The 14984-nt window shown below is 39.3% G+C and overlaps 1 protein-coding gene across 4 annotated transcripts in view; it reads left to right on the top strand.

The window, feature by feature from the left end:
- The window catches only part of epn2 (epsin 2), a 73125-nt gene that overhangs the window by 21785 nt on the left and 36356 nt on the right, over positions 1-14984 (top strand). For all 4 annotated transcript variants that reach the window (XM_043711232.1, XM_043711234.1, XM_043711230.1 and 1 more), the window contains exon 2: positions 1878-2673. In XM_043711232.1, coding sequence (XP_043567167.1) covers positions 2076-2673 — 598 coding nt within the window. In that variant the 5' untranslated portion in view covers positions 1878-2075. The remainder of the gene's footprint in view (positions 1-1877; positions 2674-14984) is intronic.

The following is a 14984-nucleotide window of genomic DNA, read 5'->3' on the forward strand; positions in this document are numbered from 1 at the left end:
TGAGGGGATCCATCCTCTTAAAGGAAGTAGCTACAGAGAGTGTAGATGCATGAATCTTCTAGGAATTCTTAGTTTCTGGAAATGTCCCAAAGGGTGGAACACCACCAATGTAACACCTTTTATTTAAAAGGGAAGGAGACAAAACCGGTAGCTGTAGGCCAGTAAGCTTAATGTCCCTTATTGGGAAAATGTTAGGAGCTTATTATAAAGTGATAATAGAGCACTTGAAAATGTATAATATGATTAAGCAGAGCCAGTATGGCTTCATGAAGGAGAAAGTATGCCTGCTAAATTTATTACAGTTTTTTTGAAGAGGTAACAAGTGGGATAGATTAATGAGGAAACGGTGGATGTAAGAGAGTTTTCGGATAGCTTTTGATGAGGTACCATAAATGAGGCTACTTAAGATAGAAGTCTGGGGTGCTGGAGGTATTATGGTCACATGGATGGAGGATTTGGTAATCAATAGAGGACAGAATTGGGATAAGGGAGGAATTTGAGGATGGCAAACTGTAACTAGTCGTGTGAATCAGTACTGGGGCCACGATTATTTATAATATGCTTTTAATGTAGGAGAATCAACGTCTTGGGCATAACTAATATCCTGATCACTTATTGTTCCTGCCAGAGTGCATAACCTCACATTTTCCCCTATGACATTCCATCTGCCAAGTAATGCCAAGAATCGTTTCGGGCATAATTCCTGATGAAGGGCTTATGCCTGAAATGTCGATTCTCCTCCTCGGATGCTACCTGAACTGCTGTGCTTTTCCAGCACCACATATTCTACTCTAATCTCCAGCATCTGCAGTCCTCACTTTGCACTAATATGCATTAATGACTTGATTGAGAAAAGTGAATATACTATAGCCAAGTTTGCAAATGACAAATAGATGGAAAGGCAAGTGGTGAAGATTACACAGTCTGCAGAAGGATATAGACAGATTACGGAAGTGGGCAAAAACTTGGCAGATGAAATGTCATATGGAAAAATGTGAGGTTATGCACTCTGGCAGGAACAGTAGGAGATCAGAATATTTTTTAAGTGGAGAAAGACCAGCAGAAAGCTACGGAACAGAGGGATTATAGAATCCTCACCTACAGTTATCAAAAGCTAGCATTCAAGTTGCAGGTAATAGAGAAGGCAAATGGAATGTTGGCCTTTATTTCAAACGGGTTGGAATATAAAAGTAGGGAGGTTTTGTTGAAATTACAAGGCATTAATCAGACCACAGCTTGAATTCTGTGAACAGTTTTGGGCCCCTCATTTAGGGAAAGAAATTCTCTGGCATTGGAGACAGTCCAGGGAGAGTTCACCAAACTGATACCGATGGTGGAGAGGATTAGTAGATTGGGCCTTTAGCCTTTGTAATATAGGAGAATGAGAGGCAATCTTTTTGAAACATACACGATTATTTGAGGACTTGACAGGATGAATGTGAAAAGATTATTTCCCGTTGTGTGGAGAGTCGAAGACTAGAAGGCATAACCTTAGAGTAAAGGTCATACATTTAAAACACAAATGAGAACAAATTTCTTCTGAGGGTTGTGAACCTGTGGAATTCTTTACCACAGACTGTTGTTGAAACTTCTTAATCATATATACTGAAGGCTGAGATAGACATTTTTTTTAATAATTGAGGATTATAAGGAAAAGGTGGGAAAGGATTTGAGGATGATTCAATAGGCCATATCTCATTAAATGGTGGTGCAGACCTGATGGGCTGAATGGCCTGCTTCTACCCTGTGGCTACTTGATATATGCAGAAAATCTTTGTGGGTTGAATTTTGAGAGTTGATTTCATGTAGGTTTTTGAAAGACCATTTTAAATACTGTAGCCATAAATGTTCTTATTCAATGTTGTGTCCTTTCGCAGGTAATCGGCCCAAAAATGAACATTCGGTTTGAAGAGAGGAAATGATTTTACCAGAAGACGTTTTTCAACAAGCATTGAAAAATACAAAGATTCTAAGTGGTATTCCCAACAGTACCTGTTGGTTTTAAAAATCACTAGTACTGTTTCACTTGTTAAAGGTGGCCTTTTCTGCGAGCTTTCCTTTTATCTGGGTTCATCATGACTACGTCAGCTATTAGAAGGCAAATGAAAAACATTGTAAACAACTATTCTGAAGCTGAAATTAAAGTACGCGAGGCAACCTCCAATGACCCTTGGGGACCTTCTAGTTCCTTAATGACTGAAATTGCAGACCTAACTTATAATGTAGTAGCATTCTCTGAAATAATGAGCATGATTTGGAAACGTCTCAATGACCATGGCAAAAATTGGCGACATGTTTACAAAGCTCTTACACTGCTAGACTATATGATTAAAACTGGATCAGAAAGAGTTGCACAACAGTGCAAGGAAAACATATTTGCCATACAGACTCTGAAAGACTTCCAATATATTGATAGAGATGGCAAAGATCAAGGCATAAATGTGAGAGAGAAGTCAAAGCAGCTGGTCACTTTGTTGAAGGATGATGAACGGCTGAAGTCCGAGAGAGTCCAGGCACTTAAGACAAAAGAGCGTATGGCTCAAGTTGCCACAGGAGTAGGAAGCAATAATCAAATTACTTTTGGTCGCGGGTCTAGTCAACCTAATCTATCCACAAGCTATTCAGAACATGAGTATGGAAAGTCAGGAGGGTCGCCTGCATCATATCATGGTTGTAAGTAAATCATTTTAAAATAATTTTTGTCTTGATTATTGAATTGTTGTGATTTGGGTATATTAATCTTGGAATTATATAAAAGCATGCACTTATTTATGCAGTAACAAAGTACTTTAGGACTATTGTTCAATGGTAATTGTAAAATTTGAAATTGTGTATAATCTTTAACCAAGTATCATGACAATGGCAGTTCTTTTTGGGAAAACCAAATTGGTACATTTTGATTACTCTTTCATCTGTAAAGCATAATTTTACAATTTGTCTTATATAATTTTCTTCCAGAACTTTAAAATGAGGTACTTCGGCCAATAGATTGGTATGAAGAAGGAATTTGAGAGTAGTGATCTGCCTCCAATTGAGTTGGGATGATCTAAGGGAATGCGTTAACTGGGAAGATGATAGTAGCTGTAAGAGAAGCACAGAGATACTGAGTGTCAGAAAGTGAGATGAGATGCCCAAATAAGCCTGCTACATCAGAAGCACAACCTGCAACATTGCCATAACAATTCAATAGAACTTACTAGTGCATTTCTCATGTTGCTTGTAAGGTAAAATAGGTCAGGTTACGTGAGTGCTTTATGATGACTGAATTGTAATTGTGCTGTTTTAATGTGGTTTATATTAAATCTTAATGTGTGGAAAGGTTTTGAGGAACCGGGAAGAACAGTCTTTTGTGAACTGATTTTGAATAATTGAGTTAGAGAAATGTGTTCAGATGCAGGGTCATTGATCTGAAGCATTAACTTTGATTCTCTTTACAAATGCTGTTTGACCTACTGATTATTTCCAAAATTTACAGTTTTTGTTAAAACATGAGTGGTGAATACACTTGCTAGGGAGTAATTGGATGTATTGCAGTAGTGACAAAGGCCTTTAACTCATGTCGACAAGTATTCTTGACTCCTTTTAAGTTCATTTATCACTCTAAACTAGTCTTTGACATCCTGGTGAATTGCAAATACAGAGGAATCTTGATTATTCGGTATTTGATTATCAGATTATCCGGCAAGATCGCAAGGTCCTGGTGCTCGGCTAAACTATGTTATCTGGCATTTTATTATCCGGAATTCAATTAACCAAATGAAATTCTGCCCACCCGTGTCCTTCAGATAATCGAGGTTTCTCTGTAATATGTTTGTGGGATATTGTGCAGTACTGTGAGAATTTAGGTAAGGGGAATTATTATTTGAGGCAGTACTTAAGCTTGAGTGCAGTTAGGAAAATTTGGGGTGGATAATAAATGGTCACTTGGTATTTAATTACCTACTCATTGTGACAAGAAAGAGGTAAATGGAGAGAAAGGAATAGAATTCCTAAAAATGTCACCTTCCATGAGCAGCTTCATATACTTTAGGCTACGTTTGCCATGAAAATCCACCAAAACACCTGGGAAAATTCAATTTGGGGTGATTTAATGAGTGAAAACTTACTGCTGTACTTGCAAGTGACAGAATCTGTGAGGAGTTGCCTCTGTAGCCATCTGATTCTGTTCTACATTTGTGCTGATAAGGCCCAATTCCAACAAAATGTTAAATAAAAAGTTTAGGTTAGACCTTATATTGAGCAGGGCTGTTATGATTCCAACTGTGAGTACTACTGAATAATTCAGGTTCCAGAATGATATTTGATGGATTTATTTTTGTCTATATTAATGTGGTGATTAGGGGTGTTATATATTTGGATCAAGTGGGATTGATCCAAAGACACATTCACATAAAGCTACAGATTTTCTTGAACAAAAGTTCATTATACAAAACTATGCTACCTGAGGATTCTGCTTAACTGACTCCTTTTCAGGTTCTTTCCAGTGGACTATGGAAACAGTTGCAAGAGTGCTTTCCAAATCTATCAACTTTAGCTTTGTTCTTCACAAATCTGAGAGCCTAAACTTTCTCAGTACAATCACCTTCAAACTCTCCTGGTTTTGAAATTTCAGAAACTAATCCTCCTGCTTGTGTCCTGAATAGCTCTGAATCTTCCTAAGAGAAAAGAAACTAAACTCACTTCTAAACTCATCAATCTTCTGAATTCACTTTTTTAAAAATTGCCTCATCTTAGATTTATCTGAACTGAAAATAAAGTTAATGGCCATGCATATTTACTCGATCAGCTGTAAATCTAACAGTATCAGCATCCATTGGTTAACACTACCGGAGTACGCAGTCATTTGCTCTCCAACGAAATGTTAGATTTAAATGCTGTTCCAACCTTGACCTTGTTTGTTAAAGGAAAATCCCTCACTGAAGTCACCGTATCCACCTGCCTCTGTCTTGAAATCCACGGAACACACACAAAGCAACTGGTCCAGATAGAGTCCCTGTCCATGAACTCAGATCATGTATGGACCAACTGTTGGGAGTATTCACTGATATCTTTAACAACTCCTTACTGCAATCTGATGTCCCCACCTGCATCAAGAAGACCACCATCATCCTGGTACCAAAGAAAACAAATGCAGCATGCCTCAATGACTACTGCCTGGTGGCTGTGACCTCCATAATTATGAAGTGCTTCAAGGGGTTAGTAATCGTTCATATCAACTCTAGCCTTCCAACCCTTGATCCCTTACAATTTGTCTACCGAAGATACCATCACCCTAGTCCTACATTCATCCCTGAAACATCTGAATAATAAAAATAAACATACGTCAGGCTTCTACTTATTGATTACAGCTCCATCTTCACCATTCTAATCCCAACCAAACTAATCTCGAAAGTCCCAGCCCTAAGTCTGTGCTCTGCCCTGTGCAACTAGATCCTTGACTTCCTGACCCACAAACTGCAATCAGTGAGGATAGGCAACAGCACCTCCTCCATGACAATCCTCAACACTATCACCCTGCGAGGATGCGGACTTAGTCCCTTATTGTACACTCTGTACAATTTGTGTGGTCAAATTTCATCTGCGCGCCATCTACAAGTTCGCTAATGACACCACCATTGTAGGCCAGATATCAAACAATACAGGAAAGAGAGAGTGGGCTTAGTGATGTGGTGTAAAGATAGCAATCGCATCCTCAATGTGAGCAAAACTAAAGAGGTGATCATCGACTTTAAGAAGCAAGGAGGAGGGCACACCCCTAGTTATATCAGTAGAACTGAGGTGGAAATGGTTGAGAGCGTCAAGTTCCTAGGAGTGATGATCAACAACAATCTGTTCTGGACTACCCACAATGCAACAGCCAAGAAGGCACAATACTCCTGTTGTTCCTCAGGAGGCTAAGGAGATTTGGCACGTAAATAAGGACACTCACCAATTTTATATAGATGCACCATAGAAAGCATTCTATCTGGATGCATTATGGCTTGATACAGCAACTGTTCTGGCCAGAACGGTAAGAAACTACAGAGTTGTGAACATAGTCCAGTCTATCACACAAGCCTACCTTCTATCCGTTGACTCCATCTACACTTCTCACTGCCTCAGAAAGGCAGCCAGCATTGTCAAAGGCCCCTCCCACTCTGGTTATAATCTATTCCAACCTCTTCTGTCAGGCAGAAGATACAAAAGGTTAAACACTCATGCCAACAAGTTCAAGAACAGCTTCTTCCCTGCTGTTATTAGACTCCTGAATAGACCTTTCAAATTTTAAATCTAATGTTGATCTTGGTTTTTGTGCACCTTGTGTGCTGTTGTAAAGTTGTATTCCTCACTCTGTTCTGTTACCCTATGATCTTTGTATAGTATGGTCTGTCTGTATTGCATGCAAAATAAACATTTCACTGTACCCAGGTACATGTGACAAAAATAGATCGAATCAAAATTCCAAGAATTATTTTAATAGCCATTTGTTGATATAGAATTTGTCTTGCTGGAAAAAGATAAATTTCATTTCATACTCAACATTTTGCATGAATACAGATTGAAGGGAAACACAAATGACTGTATTGCATGTGGGGAGAATGCTCATTTTTAGAGATACTGCCATGGAATATGCATCCATTATTGCTGATTGATAGTTAAGAGCCAGACAGACTTTTATAGTGCAGTGGGAGTGTCCCTACCTCTTAGCTAGAAAGCCCAGGTTCAAGTCCCACCTACTCCAGAGACACAACCCTTGAAAACAACCTATTTTGAAAAAAATGTTAGCAGCCAGACTTTGCTTAAGTTTTAAACCAAGGTAGATTGAATAATTAGTCAGGGCACTCTTCTGAGTAATGAAGTGGTGAGTGACTGACACCTATTTTGTTGTGTGTGTACATGTTCTTTCAATCTGTCAAGGTCAGGGTCCTGCGTACATGTAGTTTCCGATACAAGCAAAAGTACACCATGCTGCAGGTCTGATTGGCAATCCTAAATTGGATTTCCTTGCACATTCGGCATTATGTAACAAATGTTGTTGAGAGTAGATGTGTGGTGGAAAATTGATCAACATAATATCATTTTCAAAATGTTGATGAAGATAACCTGCTATATCACAAGTTGATTATTTTACCATCTGTATTTGGGATTCTGAGTTAAAGATAAAATCTCTAATTAACAACATATTGAAGAAAATAATTATAAGCAGCAACATTGATTTCAGAAATTGAGTTTTGCTTAAGAAAAATGATTTTTTTTTTCAATCAGGTCCATTTCAAGTCGTTAAAATTTACAATCTTGTGTACCTGATGGAAAAAATCACAATCTATCTTTTTTCAAATAGCATGTCTTTTTGAGAAATATAGAGAATAGCAGTACGTACCAATGTCATGTATTAGAAAGAATGATTTGAAGGTGCTGATGTTGGACTGGGGTGTACAAAGTTAAAATCACACACCAGGTTATACTCCAACAGGTTTATTTGGAAACTCTAGCTTCTGGAGCGTTGCTCCTTTGTCAGGTAGTTATGGAGTATAAGATCGTAGGATGCAGAATTTACAATAAAAGTTTTACAGTGTGATGTAACTGAAATTATATATTTAAAAAGACCTGGATTGTTCATTAAGTCTCTCATCTTTTCGAATGGGCATGTTGGTTCCAGTTCTTTCACATGTAAATTCCAGAACTTTCTTAAGTTACATTCACAAGCGAACTTTAATAATAGGTGCCATGTTGGCCCAGATAATGCATTGAAGCTGTTAGGTGCCCTGTGTGAGAATGTCTATGCCCCAATGTTCAGACTGATTCTAATGTAAAAAAAGGATTTACAGAATCTTACATTGATTCATTCAGATTTTGAGCAAAATAAAATGTAATTCTGCAAGTACAAATTCACCCCATGGACTTGTGTGCATATGAATATGTGTGCGCGCGGTGGGGGGGGAATTTGAGTGTGAGAGAGTATGTGTGGGATGTAAAGGGGTATAAGTCTGTGAAAGGATGTGTGGGGAGTGTACGAGAGAGAGCTTGTGTTTGGGAGACAGTCTGCATGACTGTGTGTGTATATAGTGCAGCGGGGTCACCTGTAATGTGACACGAACCCAAGGTCCCGGTTGGGGCCATTCCCCATAGGTGCCGGAATTGGCTATTGGCATCTGCTCGGCCACTTTGAGTTGTTGCCTGTCTCAAAGTCCGCCATGGAGAATGGTCACCCGAAGATCTGAGTTGAATGTCCCAGACTGCTGAAGTGTTCTCTAACTTGGAGGGAACACTCCTGTCTGTTGATGGTTATGCAGTGTCCATTCATCTGTTGCCGTAGCCTCTGCTCGGGTCTCACCAATGTACCATGCCTCAGGGCATCCTTGCCTGCACTTCAGCAGTGTGGGACGTTTGACTTGGAACGAGTGACCATCCTCCCAGGCAGACTTCGGGACAGACAACAATACAAAGTGGCTGAGCAGAGGCTGATAGTCAAGTTCGGTACCCACGGGAGTGGCCTCAGCCAGGACCTTGGATTCATGTCATACTACAGGTGACCCCACTGCACTACGCACAGAGACACAGACTCCCTACAGATGACAGAGACGCGTTCTCATATAGAAGCGCTCTCTCATACAATCACACACATACTGTCAAACGAACCCTTTCAGAGACTTGTACCCCTTTACACTCGCACTGACACACATACATATACTCTTTCATGGACAATCATACCACCACGCCCCCGTCTCTTTCCCCCCTCCTACATATAAGTTTGGGGTGAATCTGTACTTGCAGAATTACATTTTATTTTGCTCAAAAACTGCACAAAACCATGTAAAAGTCTGGAAATCCTTTTTTACGATTAGAATCAGTCTGAATATTGGGGTACAGACAGCTTCATAACACCTTCAATTCATTATCTGGGCCAACATGGCACTTTTTGTTAAAGTTCACTTGAGAATGTAACTTTTAAGAGAGTTCTGGAATTTACATGGGAAAGAACTGAACCCAACATGCCCATTCTAAAAGATGACAGACTTAACAGACAATCCAGGTCTTTTTCAACATATAATTTCAGTTACACCACACTGTAAATCTTTGCTATGTGTCCTACGATCTTATATTCCATAACCACCTGATGAAGGAGAAACACTCCGGAAGCTAATGTTTCCAAATAAACCTGTTGGACTGTAACCTGGTGTTTGTGATTTTTAACTTTATTAGAAAGAAGATATTTTGGAAATCTAAGATGTCGTATACATTTGTTTTAAAAAGGCATTCCAGAGGGCATATTTTTAGGGTGAGAGGGGAAATATATAAAAGAGACCCAAGGGCAACTTTTTCATGCAGAGGGTGTTGTGTATATGGAATGAGCTACCAGAGGAAGTTTTGGAGGCTAGTGCAATAGCAAACTTTAAAAGGCATCTGGATGGTTTTATGAATAGGAATTTTTTGGAGGGACATGGGCCGGGTGCTAGCAAGTGGGAATAAATTGGGTTGGGATATCTGGTCGGCCTGGACGAGTTGGACCGAAGATGTTTCTGTGCTGTACTTAGATCAAGACTCTGACTTGATCTAAGAAAAAGCATTAATTGGCAACCCACAACCAAGTATTTGGGTCAAGATGAAAAATTAGCAATTATTCTCAGCAACTGCACTACAAAAAATTTGAAAATGTTCCCTGTGGAAAATCAAAATGACTTTTTTTCTTGGAGGAGTTAACACCACTCTATGCTGTAAGATTGTTGAGGGAATCTTGAGTGTGTTCATGGAATCATAGAAAATCATAGAATCCCTGTAGCGTGGAAGCAGGCCATTTGACCCAACAAGTCCACACCAACCCTCTGAAGAGTAACCCACCCAGACCCATTCCCCTACCCTATTACTCTACATTGTTACATGGCAGTGAGCTTTGACAGATATACAATGTGGAAGTTGAGATTCACAGCTTGATGTGGTTCAAGACAAAAATATGCTGTTACTTTGCTAGATGAGAGTCAGAATTTATGAATAGAAAATCAGGTGCAATTGATGATCTCTTGATTTCTAAGATTGCAAATTGAAAAGCCTATCTTTGAAATTTTCAGTATATTCTCTGAAAGCTTGTGAAGCCAAATACCAAATGTACATTTTATGCTTTTCTTTTGAATGTTGGCTTTGTTTGCCACCTGTCACCAAAATTCAGGTGATTCAAGCAAATTGAAAAATCAAACGAGCTTCATTTAGCCAGTTTGAAAAATGGATTTATTTGAGGACATCACATGATGGTGATGAGTCAAGATTATCATCAGGATATATCTGCTGATTACTTCAAATGAGTGTGCATGTTGCACCCTACTTGAACAGCATGACTAAAATAAACCTCATTCATATCCAAATTTTCCCAAATTATAATTCAATTGGAAAACCTATGAGGATTTCAGCACAATAGAATGAGGTTTCATTTGTAATCATCCAGTTTCAAAAAAATGAAACCAGATTGGGAAAGCTGTCTCTCGCACTTGTCAAGGAACAGCCTGATGTTTTCTGGAATCTATGATTCTGAGAGATGACTATGTCCCAGACACTAGCATTACCATCCAAAGGTGTTTCCTGTTTCACTGGCAGGACAGATTAAGAAGAGATAGCAGCACTGTGGCAGACAGTCGTATATGGGTTGTGCAGGAATCCACAACATTGAGTCCAATACCTCCTGCTGATTACCATCTAACTCTTCATTTCTTCACTCCCCCTCCCCCGTCCAGCTGATTAAATTAGTACTCTCCATGTTGAATGTGACTTGAAGCATGTACTAAGGATGGCAAGGGTGCAAAATGTACTCCTGGATGTATTTTTGAGCAGCAATGGGTTGAGTCCTGAAGGACATTGCTGCTAGACCTGGCTTACTGCAGGTGACAACAGAACCCCACAAAAGTGAAAAACATTCTTATCTTTATTCTTGCAGGTTTGCTTTCTGAAGGTACGTTTGTCCATGACAGAATCACAAGGTGTGAGCACACTCAGTCCATGTGGAGACAAATTAGTATCTGCACATTAAGGATACTGTCCATTGTATTATGTGGTACTACCACTGTCCTAAATGGGAGAGATTTAGCAAATCAAAACTGGTTATACAAAAGGTGCTGTGGGCCTTAGTAGCCATAGAACTGCTTTCACACTCTGATCCCATTGCCTAATAGAATGCCCATAGTCAGAAGATCAGTCCTGGTTCAGTGACGGAACGCATGCCAGGACTAGCACCAGGCATACCTAAAAATGAACTGTCAACCTTTTAAACTTGCACCATGGATGTCCTTACACTCCAAGGACTGCAATGTTTTCAGACAGCAATCCACCACATCTTCTCTGGGGGCAGTTATGAGTTGGTGCTATGGACCAGAGTAAACCACCTCAAATACATTAAGAAGATAGCCCAGACCCTAAATTTTTATTATTTTTAAAAGGCAAGTGTAAGATTTTGTGTTCTGGTTGTGATTTGATTGGTCAAACTACCTGGCTTGAATCAAAATACACTTCGTTCTTACATTAGCATTAAAATACAAACTAAAGAAGAAGAATTTGAATAACTTAACTCTATTGGAAAAATTAATAATATACAGGTATGTGTTAGCTACCACTGATTGTCAGGTCCAAGATAGTAACATCCTATAAACGTACCCTTGACGGAGGCAAATTCAGTAAAATAGATTTTGTGAAACATTGCATGTCAGACATGTAGGAGGAAAAAACACAGAGGAAATTGCATGCATGAGGGAGAGAACTCTAGTGTTTTACGACAGCAGGGAGAGATGTATAGCAGCTTCCAAATCTCAACAGCTACTGAATGTTAAACTTAAATTCTGGTTTTGTGGGAGTTGACCTCACCCCTTCATTTCGCTTCTATTGATCCAACTTTAATTAAAACCCCAAAACTTCACAAGCTGTTTATTTTATTGGTCTGGAACAGACCACTTGATATCTCTGTCTCAACCTCTCTTCATTTTAAAAAAAAAACAGGAGCCATAGTTTTGTTACATGGGTAATAAATGCTGACCCAGACAGCATTGCACACATCCAATGAATGAAGAATAACATCCCTCATATTATTCTAGTAAATCAGAGGTTGTGATATTCTCCTTTCTAAAAGTACAGAGGAACCTTGATTATTTGAACGTTATGGGCGAGCACTATTTTGTTCAGATAATTAATTATTTGGTTAATTGATTTCCTCTGGGGCTCGGAGTTTTCTGTGAAGTTTGCTCCCAGTTCAGGAGACTAGGCAAAAGCACACTGTGTGCGAGACCTCGTCACCCCTGTCCACTCCCAACCGCATCCCCCTTCCAACACCACCTCCATCCTCCCCAACCCTGCACCCCTGTCCATTCCCACCCACTCTCTGACCCCCCCCAACCCCAACCGTTTGATCCCACCTCTCTGGGGCAATCGGACTGTACACCAACAGGAAGACTTTGTGGGTTAAGTCTCCAAATAGCGCGAAGACGCACAACCTTTTCACAGGTTCCGTCTTTGCCCTGGACAGGACAATGTTGGAGAGATTATCTGGGGAAGACTGGGTTTAGGGTTCACCCCCGCGTAGAAAGTGTGGGGGGAGAGAGGGAGGGAGGTCAGTCATTTAGAGACTGCGCCTGAAATGTCCAGGACTGTTCTTGGCAGCATTTCTGTGAGCCAAATTTGTTTTTAATCCATTGTACCTGTAAACAAAAGGTGCGATCAGGGTTGAAACAGCTCTTTGACGTAATGTTTCTATCGGGACCTTGAGATCCCCTTTGGATAATCTGAAATTCGGATAATTGAGGTTCCTCTATATACAGTCCCAGGACTCTGTTTAAAATTGTACTCTTTAAGTTTGTATTACCTCTCCTCATTCCTCCTGCCAAAAAATAATGTTTGCCACTTCTCTGCTTGAAATTTCAGTTGTCATTTATGAGCCCCTTTTGCCAGCTTGCGTCCATCTGGAATCTTACAACCTGATATAGTAGAAATGCGAACAAACTTCTGCTTTTTTAATGGAATTCTAGATGTTTTCAAACACATTCCAGGCAAATTTCTATTTTGCTGACTTTTTGATATCATAATATATGGAAATTTTGCCTTACATTTGTTTAGATTGCCAATTACACATTTAAAAAAAGTGAAATTCTATACTTTCAGATGTTAGATCCCAGAAATGTCTCTTTGAGATATCTGTATTAGACAAGTGTACCACCACAGTTGGAATATGGTCTTTAGCATTAAAATGGTAATAAATAAGCCCTTCATAATAGCAAGGCCCAAACACATATACATTATTCCACATAAGCTTTGTTCAGTTTTCATTTAAATTTATCTTTCGGTATGCATTTGTGAATTTTAATTATTTTTAGGTGCCTGATGGAAACAGCACACATTACAATAAATGTTAGTCTAATGCAGTATAGTTCAAGCCTTTGCTATTGATTTATGGTATGTTTAATTTTATATAATGTTTCCATTGTTTTAGTAAATCTGCCTCCACTCCCACATTTTCTTCTAATAGGTGGGTAGACAACAATGATGATTAAAGGAGAAACTCTCAATAGTTCTGTCCTTGGATAATTCCATGAGAATCAATGTGATTGTTACCAGTTGTAATTTAATATTGTAAAGAAGGAACATGTATTTAAAATATAATTGGAAAATTAAATGTGTAAGTATTCTTTTGTTTGTGTAAGGTTGAATTAGCATGATGGGTGGGGGTTGTTGGAGGAGGAGGGAAAGGTGGACACAGCTGATATCAGAAGTCATACCTAAGAACTCCTAAAGAGACTAATTGCAAGAACTAAAACTAATAAAAATGTCTGCTCATCTGTTTGGTATGATGGGTAGAAATACAGCCAGATTTGGGCGCGCAATAAGTTAAATTTTAACTGTTTAAAGTGGACCTCGTTTTAATTTGGAGAATCTCTAGCAATGGCTTCTCTTCCTGAATGTGCAGTGTCTCCTCCAGAGTTCCCTAAAATGTCTCTGGTTTCTTTAAGTATGTATTAACCCTCAGTTAAATCCAGACATTGGGACAGTTTGATAATTATTTGACTCTCGTTCCAGTTGTCTTTCTTTCATTATAACATAGGGGGTGGTAATTTGGCTAATCAAGTCCATATCACCATCTGTATAACAATCCAGTTGGTTATACTGTATTTGCCTCATCACCTCTGTCATTTTATTCAAATATTCAGATATACTAAGTCAAATCAGCCTTTTACAAATCAAGTCTCCCCAAGAGCCAGTTGATTTCTGATGATTATTTTTTAAATCTCATCTGTCTCTTTGATTCATTGTCAATTTGTCCATCCTGTCAAATTGCGCTGCTCAATATGTTATTAAATACAATATAGTCAGATGTACAGCACAGAAACAGATCTTTGGTCCAACTCGTCCATGCCAACCAGACATCCTAACCTAATCTAGTCCCATTTGCCAGCACTTGGCCCATATCTCTCTAAACCCTTCCTATTCATATACCCATCAAAATGCTTTTTAAATGTTGCAATTGTACCAGCCTCTACTACTTCCTCTGGCTGTTCATTCCATCCATGTACCACCCTCTGCATGAAAATGTTGCCCCTTGGGTCTCTTTTATATCTTTCCCCTCTCATGCTAAACCTATGCCCTATAGTTCTGGACTTCTCCCACCCCAAAAAAGGGTTTGTCTATTTATCCTATCCATGCCCCTCATGATTTTATAAACCTCTATAAGGTCACCCCTCAGCCACCGACGCTCCAGGGAAAACAGCCCCAGCCAATTCAGATTCTCCCGATTTAGCTCAAATCTTCCAACCCTAGCAACATCCTTGGAAATCTTTTTATGAACCCTTTCAAGTTTCACAACATCCTTCCAAGGAGACCAGATTTGCACGCAGTATTCCAAAAGTGGCTTCACCAATGTCTTGTACAGCCACAGCATGACCTCCCAACTCCTATACTCAATACTCTGATCAACAAGGGAAAGCATACCAAACGCCGCCTTCACTATCCTATCTACCTGCGACTCCACTTTCAAGGAGCTA

Source organism: Chiloscyllium plagiosum, chromosome 21 (genome assembly GCF_004010195.1).
Source record: "Chiloscyllium plagiosum isolate BGI_BamShark_2017 chromosome 21, ASM401019v2, whole genome shotgun sequence".
NCBI lineage: Eukaryota > Metazoa > Chordata > Chondrichthyes > Orectolobiformes > Hemiscylliidae > Chiloscyllium > Chiloscyllium plagiosum.